This window comes from Gobio gobio, assembly GCF_949357685.1.
Source record: "Gobio gobio genome assembly, chromosome: 18".
In the NCBI taxonomy this organism is placed as follows: Eukaryota; Metazoa; Chordata; class Actinopteri; order Cypriniformes; family Gobionidae; genus Gobio; species Gobio gobio.
This window is the reverse complement of record NC_137111.1, coordinates 47,967,895-47,977,894: the sequence shown is the minus strand read 5'-3', so window position 1 is coordinate 47,977,894 and position 10,000 is coordinate 47,967,895. Positions and strand designations below refer to the sequence as shown.

Here is a 10,000-nt window from a genome sequence, read left to right as displayed (position 1 = left end):
ATTCTATCACCCAGAACAATTTGTTCCTGCAAGCTAGTCCTAACCTATGCATTTCTAAAGCTTGGTTACATATCTTTAATAATGAAATGCTTCATGAGTACAAATACATGTTCAATGTTAAATGTTCAATGTTAATGTTAACAAGTGATACACATCTAGGAGTAAAAGATTCACATCTATAAGTAAAAACACATCTAGGTAAAATGAACACTTCTAATAGTAAAAACATCTAAATGTAAAATTTCCTTCACAGATCTCACATTACACAAAGATCAGGTTTTCACCTTTTTTGCTCAACTTATAGTCATTCTGCAAAATAATACGCTGTGTTCTTACTGATCCACACTTTGTTAATGTTATATTATTATATTTCAGAGTGCACAATTCTCATCAGTTACACCAAAAGTAATTCATGAAAAAAGGGATCAATGGTAGAATATATTTCATTTTAATTCTATAAAACACTCCTGCATGTCAGAGACTTTTGCATTTTTATTTGAATTTTATTTTAAGTCTCCAAAAAAAAAAAAAATAGAAAAATAGAAAAATTAAATAAAATAATAAATAAAATAAAATAAATTAAAAAAGCCTTCAACCTGAGATGTTCCAGCATCTCTGCGCCCAAAATAAAATTAATACAAAACAAAAAATTAAAAATTAAATAATTATAAAAAATTAAATAAATAAATAAAAAATCTAATCAAATCAAAAACTGCACAAATTGTCACATGACTGAACCTGGGTGTTCCTTATATGTCACTTAGGGACTTCCTGAGTTAAAATTTAGGGATATTGCTTTAAAAAGATCATCAGTGTTTGTGACACCCTGTGTGTTCATGATGCCGAAATGACTCTTGAGGCTGTATCTCTGCAATGCTTTGACATATTGACACCAAACTTTGCATGTGTCATTGGTCCCTTATTCTGACCACGTCAATTTCGTAACCGTGCCACCTATTGGTCAAAAGTGATAAACCATTAAACATTATAATTGACTGTATTTATAATTTTACAGCTATATTATCTGAAATGATCTTAACCCCCCTTAACTGTCACGTCCCGCTCTTTTTTAAATCGCATTTTTTCGTATCACATATTTTAGTAATTATCATAAATTAGGTATCATTTGAAAGCTTATGGACTCAAAATTCATCCTGTGAAAACCGTTTTGAAATCAGACGTTGCGTTACCATGGAAGCGGTACTCTAAATTCTTCTAGCAGGCTCCTCCCCCTAGTGGGCGGCGTCATGTTTCGTATTACAAAATGTATTTTAACTACTTTATCAAAATCTTTTCTAATCTTGACAAAACACATATCGTCGGAAAGGTCTGAGTCTCAAGGTTCCATATTTGATGACTGTTTTGTGATGGAAGTGATATTTGGACAGAAATTTACAGGAAACTGCATCAAAAAAACAATCAGTGGAATTTGAATGACACCCGGTGGCTATTTTTGGAAAAGCGCCTAAACAACATTCAATTCAATTCAATTTAAATTTATTTGTATAGCGCTTTTCACAATACACATTGTTTCAAAGCAGCTTTACAGAAAGTGCATTTCATAAATGTACATTGAAAAATGTTAGAAAGAGAATGTTAAAGAAAAATGTTAGAATAAGTTAATCAATAGAGTGTCCCATCAACTAATCAACTAGTGTCCCGAGATAACAACAAAAAATCAGATGGGAAATAATTAGCATAGCCGCTGTTCAGAATATCAATGCTTTTGATCCGATTTAACTGTAGTATAAAAGGTAATTATAATGTGAATGCTTGGCTAAAGAGATGCGTCTTTAATCTAGTTTTAAACTGGGACAGCGAGTCTGAACCTCGAACAATATCAGGAAGACTATTCCAGAGTTTAGGAGCTAAATGTGAAAAAGCCCTCCCTCCTTTAGTGGACTTAGATATCCTAGGAATGACCAGAAGCCTAGAGTTTAGTGATCTTAAAGAGCGCGATGGATTGTAGGGCGATAGAAGATCCGTTAAATACACTGGAGCAAAACCAATTAGGGCTTTATAGGTCAGTAGCAATACTTTGTAATTGATACGGAACTTAATAGGTAACCAGTGTAGAGATGATAAAATTGGTGTTATATGATCATATTTTCTTGACCTAGTAAGAACTCTAGCAGCTGCGTTTTGGACTAACTGTAACTTGTTTATTGATGATGCAGGACAACCAGCTAATAAAGCATTACAGTAATCTAGTCTCGAGGTCATGAATGCATGAACTAACTTTTCTGCATCAGAAATAGATAGCATGTTACGTAGCTTAGCAATGTTTCTAAGGTGGAAAAATGCCGTTCTTGTAACATATGAAATATGATTTTCGAAAGACAAGTTGCGGTCTAATATAACACCCAGGTCTCTTACTGTAGTGGATAAAGTGACAGGACATCCTTCCAAGTTAAAGTTGTATTGTGAGAGGTTTTGTGGGCAGTTTTTTGGACCAATAAGTAATACCTCCGTTTTATCTGAATTTAATAGCAGAAAATTACACGTCATCCAGTGTTTAATATCTTCAACACACGCTGTCAGTTCAGATAATTTAGCGTTTTCATCTGGTCGTGATGAAATATATAATTGAGTGTCATCAGCATAACAGTGGAAATTAATTCCATGTTTTCTTATAATATTACCAAGTGGCAGCATATATATTGACAATAGCAGAGGGCCTAGCACGGATCCTTGCGGCACCCCATAGTCTACTGACGTTATCTTTAAACCAGTTTAATGCCTGTCCCTGAACATCAGTGTAATTTTGAAGTCGATCTAAGAGTATTTTATGATCTATAGTATCGAACGCAGCACTAAGATCGAGTAGAACTAGTATTGAGATACAGCCTTGGTCAGAAGCTAGAAGTAAATCATTTGTGATTTTAACGAGTGCAGTTTCTGTGCTATGATGCGGCCTGAATCCTGATTGAAATTTTTCATAGATATAATTTTCTTGCAAGAGCACAATTGAGCGGACACAACTTTTTCTAGTATTTTAGACATGAATGGAAGATTTGAAATTGGTCTGTAATTTGCTAGGTTATTATGATCTAATTGTGGCTTCTTAATAAGAGGTTTTATGACTGCCAACTTGAATATTCTTGGAACATGACCTAAAGATAAAGACGAGTTAATAATATTGAGAAGATGCTCTTCCACTACAGGTAACAATTCTTTCAGTAGTTTAGTGGGTATTGGATCTAATAAACATGTTGTTGGTTTAGATGCAATGATAAGTTTATTTAGCTCTTCCTGTCCTATAGTTGTAAAGCGGTGTAGTAGTTCTTGAGGGGCGATAATTGCGGTTGAATCATAAGACATCATTAAAGATTGTACATTTACAATTTTGTTTCTGACGCTTTCTATTTTCTCAGTGAAGAAGTTCATAAAATCATTACTACTAAACTGTGACGGAATATTTTGCTCAGGCGATGTTTGTTTATTTGTTAGTCTAGCCACAGTGTTAAATAAAAACCTTGGATTATTTTGATTATTTTCTATTAGTTTGCGGAGATGCTCAGCCCTGGCTGCTTTTAGGGCCTTTTTATAACGTGACATACTATCTTTCCACGCGATTCTAAAGACCTCTAAATTAGTTTGTTTCCATTTACGCTCTAAGTGACGAGTTTCTCTCTTGATAACATGTGTAGCACTGTTGTACCATGGTGCTTTAGTTTTCTCTCTAACCTTTTTTAATCTAATCGGTGAAACAATTTCTAATGTGCTAGATAAAATGGTGCTCATACTGCTAGTCATTTCCTCTAGTTCATCTGTTTGTTTGGGTTCACTGAGCAGCTGAGACGGATCAGGTAAGGTATTTGAGAATCTATCTATAGTGGTTGGAAGGATTGTTCTGCCTGGTCGATAACGTGGCGCAACATGACAGATTTCAGCAGACAGATTTCGCAGTATGCAAGTTACCATGTAATGGTCAGTGACATCATCACTTTGCGGTATAATATCTAAATCGGGTTGGTTCCATGTGATATAATTAAATCTAGTGTGTGATTAAGACGATGAGTGGGACCAGTGACGTTTTGCTTGACCCCAAAGGAATTTAATAGATCTGTAAACGCAGCCCCTAACGCATCATTTGTGTTATCTACGTGTATGTAAAAATCTCCAACAATTAATGCTTTATCGACGTTGACCAATAGATCTGAGAGAAAGTCTGCAAAGTCTTTTAGGAAAATATCATGTACGATATCACATTCAAATTTGGAACACAACTTGGTTAGACATATGGCTTTGATTTTATAGTAATTTTAGAGTAAAACATTTTTTTGTAAAATATATATTTTACATAAAATAAAAATATTTATCACAGTATTTTACATGTACAGTAAATTTAAACTTCCATAACTTTTTCATCCTTTGAAATACTTTCACTTCAGCAATAATCTGCAGAGTGTCTTCTTTAAAAAATATAATTTAGGTCTATACTCTTAGTGTCTTCTTTGCGCTTGTTATTCTTATTTTTATTCTCTAGAACAAGTTTCTTTTCAGCAAGTGTGTGTGTGTGTGTGTGTGTGTGTGTGTGTGTGTGTGTGTGTGTGTGTGTGTGTGTGTGTGTGTGGACTGGTAATCATCACGTTATGGGGACAAAATGTCCCCACAAAGATAGCAATATCCGAAATCCTCATCCTTGTGGGGACATTTTTAGGTCCCCATGAGGAAAACATCTTATAAATCAGACTAAGTGATGTTTTTTGAAAATGTAAAATTGCAGAATGTCTCCTGTGAGGGTTAGGTTTAGGGGCAGGGACAGTGTAGGGGGATAGAATATACGGTATGTACGGTATAAAAACCATTACGCCTATGGAAAGTCCCCATAAAAGATGAAAACCAAACGTGTGTGTGTGTGTGTGTGTGTGTGTGTGTGTGTGTGTGTGTGTGTGTGTGTGTGTGTGTGTGTGTGTGTGTGTGTGTGTGTGTGTGTGTGTGTGTGTGTGTGTGTGTGTGTGTGTGTGTGTGTGTGTGTGTGTGTGTGTGTGTGTGTGTGTGTGTGTGTGTGTGTGTGTGTGTGTGTGTGTGTGTGTGTGAAACATTCAAACAGAACACGAATGTCCCTGAATATCCCTAATTCTCTTTGTAGAAATTCTCCTTGAGTTATGAAAGCTTCACTGATCTCAGAACTGTGATTGTTCTGAACCCTGTCGTTTCTTCTGCAGACTCTGTCGGACGGTGACCTCAACAAATTCAGCCTCATTCATCGACCGTAAGGAACCGGTTTCTACTCTAAACTCTCCTCCACCCACTCGCTTGCTTTATTGAATCTAGCAATAAATCCCCAGCTTTTCTCTGGTGTTCCTCATTGGTCAATGATTGTATGCAGCCATGAGGAAACGCTCTAGTTTTACTTACACACACAAAACAGGTTTGTGTCTCGTGCATCGAACTGAATATTTACACTTCTAATACTAGAAGATTTTAGCAATAAAAAAGGGGTAACAATTTACATAAAGCCTTTATATATAATGCAAGTATTTGAATGCATTGTAATGCACCTTATGATGCATCTCATGTTATAATACTTTATTTATATGTATTTATTCATTATTACACCTTTAGAAAGTACAATGCATTAAACACACGACAGCCTAACTCAGATGAATGTACAAATACTATAATGCATGTTAACTTTGGCTTATGATCAGATATAATGCATTATAAGTACAGTATGAATAATGGCTTTAAGAAAGTGATAAAAAGAAAAGCTTTGCAAATAAATATTTATTTGTCACAATATCTACATTAGTACAGAACATTGTTTCTTTATGGTAGGGCTGTAAAATCGTATATATTATTATAATATATTAAATGAATATATTTTGTATGTATATATGTGTGTGTGTGTGTGTGTGTGTGTGTGTGTGTGTGCATGTGTGTGTGTGTATGTGTGTGTGCGCGTGCATGCGTGTGTGTGTACACGTGTCTCTGTATATATATATGTGTGTGTGTGCGCCTGTGTGTCTGTGTCTAAATATATATGTGTGTGTGTGTCTAAATATATATATATGTGTGTGTGTGTGTGTGTGTGTGTGTGTGTGTGTGTGTCTATATATGTGTGTGTGTGTGTCTGTGTCTAAATATATATGTGTGTGTGTGTGTCTGTGTCTAAATATATATGTGTGTGTGTGTGTGTGTGTGTGTGTGTGTGTGTCTGTGTGTCTAAATACAGGGAGTGCAGAATTATTAGGCACGTTGATTTTCTGATCATATTTTTTTTCCAGGCACATTTGACCAATTCCAAACCACAGTAATCCTAATAACTACTATTAATTTAGTATTTAATAATGTATAAGTGATATATAATTGTTCATGAAGGCTGGAAATGAAAAACACCTTATATTCAGGTGTGCAGAATTATTAGGCATGTTTTCTTTTACAGATAAATTGAGCCAAAAAAGAGATTTAACTCAGACTGAAAAGTCAAAAAGTATTAAATGCCCATGAGAAGGATGCAATACTAATGCAATACTAGACATTGCAGTTAAGGCGTGACCATTGGACAGTGAAATGCTCGTTGGGTCAGCAGGATCTGACAAAAACAGGTGGTGAAGAAAAGACACCTGTTAACTGCAAAACGGACTTCAGGATGGACTAAAATTAACTCCCAAAACGTACTGCCAGATTCTGGAAGATGAATTCTTCAAACAGTGGTACTAGAGGATGTGGTGCTGGTCCTTCAAGAGTCACTCTCAACCTATCTGTCCATAAAGCCTATAAAAAAACCTTCTTCATGTATTTTACAACACTTCAGCTTGTGATTCTTATCTAGTGGGGGTCATTTTTTAGGATTCTTTACCTAACTGAAGTCTCTGAGATCCTGACTCACTTCTGGAGACTCCAGGTAGGTTCAGCTCTGGAAAATGGTGGCGCTGGAGACTAAAGGCTTCCTGATGGTTTCACCCTTAATTCTTCACCTTAATTCTTCATTCTTTTGCAGTTAACAGGTGTCTTTTCTTCACCACCTGTTTTTGTCTGACCCTGCTGACCCAACGAGCATTTCACTGTCCAATGGTCATGCCTTAACTGCAATGTCTAGTATTGCATTAGTATTGCATCCTTCTCATGGGCATTTAATACTTTTTGACTTTTGTCTGAGTTAAATCTCTTTTTTGGCTCAATTTATCTGTAAAAGAAAACATGCCTAATAATTCTGCACACCTGAATATAAGGTGTTTTTCCTTTCCAGCCTTCATGAACAATTATATATCACTTATACATTATTAAATACTAAATCAATAGTAGTTATTAGGATTACTGTGGTTTGGAATTGGTCAAATGTGCCTGGAAAAAAAATATGATCAGAAAATCAACGTGCCTAATAATTCTGCACACAGTGTATAGCCTATGTGTGTGTGTGTGTGTGTGTGTGTGTGTGTGTGTGTGTGTGTGTGTGTGTGTGTGTGTGTGTGTGTGTGTGTGTGTGTGTGTGTGTGTGTGTGTGTGTGTGTGTGTGTGTGTGTGTGTGTGTGTGTGTGTGTGTGTGTGTGTGTGTGTGTGTGTGTGTGTCTAAATATATATGGGTCAAAGACGAGACGTCACAATTTTGGTGTCCGCATCAAATTATGTTTACTAAAGTCATTTTATATACATAAAAAACATGTTAAATGCAAGTAAACTGTCTACTTTACTATTTCAAATAACTTTTGTCAAAATAAAATGTCAACATTTAGGGGAAATACTGTTCCAAAGTGTAAAATTGTGATTCAGCGTAATGGTCTGGACTTTGATTTTGCCATTACATCTTTAAATAAATGTATAAAATAACAAGTAAAAAAAATATTTGTTTTCTTGGCATTTTCAAATATGTGTTGGCTGTGTTATATTAAAAGGACTATGTCTTACTTATTTTTAACAGATATAATGAGATATATGAGATATCTTAACAGATATATTTATGTAAAAAATTAAACAATATACTTATTCTAACCTGTAATCATTAAAATATATAAAATAATGTGATCATACAAAATTGTATTATATTTTAAATGATTTTCACTTCCTTACAAAAACTTCTTGCTGGCAAATGGGTAAACCTAGTGGTTTGAAGGATAGTGGCAAAGTATAAAGATTTAAAAATTACAATTAATTAGTATTTGTGGGCTGGACTTTGATACTTAAATAGAGTCTTTTAATATGCCATCAAATGATTCCTGTTTTAAATATGCCTAATAAGATTTTCTGATACATAAATATTGTTACACTGAATGACATTTTAGTGGGTGTCTTCTGTAAATCATGGTAAAAAATGTGTGATAGTCATTATTTTTTGCTAAGAAAATATAAAATTAAACAGGACACATTCTAATGTACAGGAAAAAACTAAATTTAAAGCTGTATTACACATTTATTTTTTTGATGCTTGAAAACCCCTGTTTCGTCTTTGACCCATATATGTGTGTGTGTGTGTGTGTGTGTGTGTGTGTGTGTGTGTGTGTGTGTGTGTGTGTGTGTGTGTGTGTGTGTGTGTGTGTGTGTGTGTGTGTGTGTGTGTGTGTGTGTGTGTGTGTGTGTGTGTGTGTGTGTGTGTGTGTGTGTGTGTGTGTGTGTGTGTGTGTGTGTGTGTGTCTGTGTGTGTGTGTGTGTGTGTCTAAATATATATATGTGTGTGTGTCTGTGTATATATATATACACAGCTGCCGACTCTCACGCATTCACCGTGACACATGCAATTAACACTTTTCACACACTCTCACGCCACACTTCCTTTTTCTCACACACAGAAAAATCGCAAAGCAAAGAGGACACGGAGACCCACAGACTAGACAGAGAAGCTTACATATGATATAAAAAAAATCTCAGATCTCAGATTCTGTCAATTTTATTACGAAATTCAAACAATAACGTTCCCTTACGAGAACGTTCTCACGTACTGCGTTGCAAATGCTGTGGGAAAACTCCTTAGGCTAACTTACCGAAATGTATATTCATTAGGGATGCAACAATACAGTTAGTCCACGGTTCAATACATACCTCGGTTTTTACCCACGGTTTTCGGTTCGGTTCGGTTCTGATGGCTTTTTGTTATTCTATTCTTAGGCGACAGGAACCGCAAGAGGTTAAAGAGAAAAAAGACTATTTTTTTATTGCAATACTCTTTCTTTATTTTACTTAAAAGAATTGATAAACCTTACTTAAACTTACAACTTTACTTTAAAAAAAACCTTGTACACATTCCTAGTGTATTGGATAATATAAAATAAATATATATAAAGATTTACACTGGCAGCTCAGAGCTGTACAGCAGCATTTAAGTATGAAATTGAATGAATAAATGTAAAAATAAAACACTACATAGACTTCACTATAAAATATACATTGATTCTTATTAAAGCTACTGTATTAGTTTTTCAGTCAAGAGCAGTGAGTGCTTTTCTCTGTCTTTTGTTGTTTTATTAACATTAAAGGGATATTTCACTCAAAACTGAAAATTCTGTCATCAAGAAATGAATACAGGTTTGAAACAATATTAGAGTGAGTAAATAATGACATAATTTTACAGGTGAACTGTCCCTTTAAGGACAGCGTGTTCACTATAGGCTGCGCTGCTGTCAATTTAAGACCTGCACGCATCTAATATACAGACACACACACGATTTTACTTTCACTTTAGACATAACCGACTGTGTTTATGTTAACCTTGTGTGTTTTTGACAGTATTAGCGCAGTAAGACTACTTAGTTCAGTATTCACGTGTTTGACAGGTGTTTAGTGCGCGCGCTCTGAAAAGCGCATGTTAACCGCGCACGCGAATGAGCAAGGCTTTAAAACGCATGCAAATAATGAACTTTCGTGATTGTGAATAACTAAAGTGTTCCGTGAGTATAACTCCACCACTAACCTGTGATGTGAATGTATGTTGCGTTGTTCAGTATTGGGATGGAGGCAAATTATAGAATTTATTAGAAAAATAATTAATTAATTAAATGCGAAACCGAAAAAAACGCAATTCACAAGCGCGTATTGAACCGTGAATGCCGTACCGAACGCT

At 35.1% G+C, this 10,000-nt stretch overlaps 1 protein-coding gene across 2 annotated transcripts in view; it reads left to right on the top strand.

The window, feature by feature from the left end:
• blnk (B cell linker) overlaps positions 1–10,000 on the top strand; it is a 56,062-nt gene that overhangs the window by 5,833 nt on the left and 40,229 nt on the right. For both annotated transcript variants that reach the window (XM_079843627.1, XM_079843626.1), the window contains exon 3: positions 5,172–5,218. In XM_079843627.1, coding sequence (XP_079699753.1) covers positions 5,172–5,218 — 47 coding nt within the window. The remainder of the gene's footprint in view (positions 1–5,171; positions 5,219–10,000) is intronic.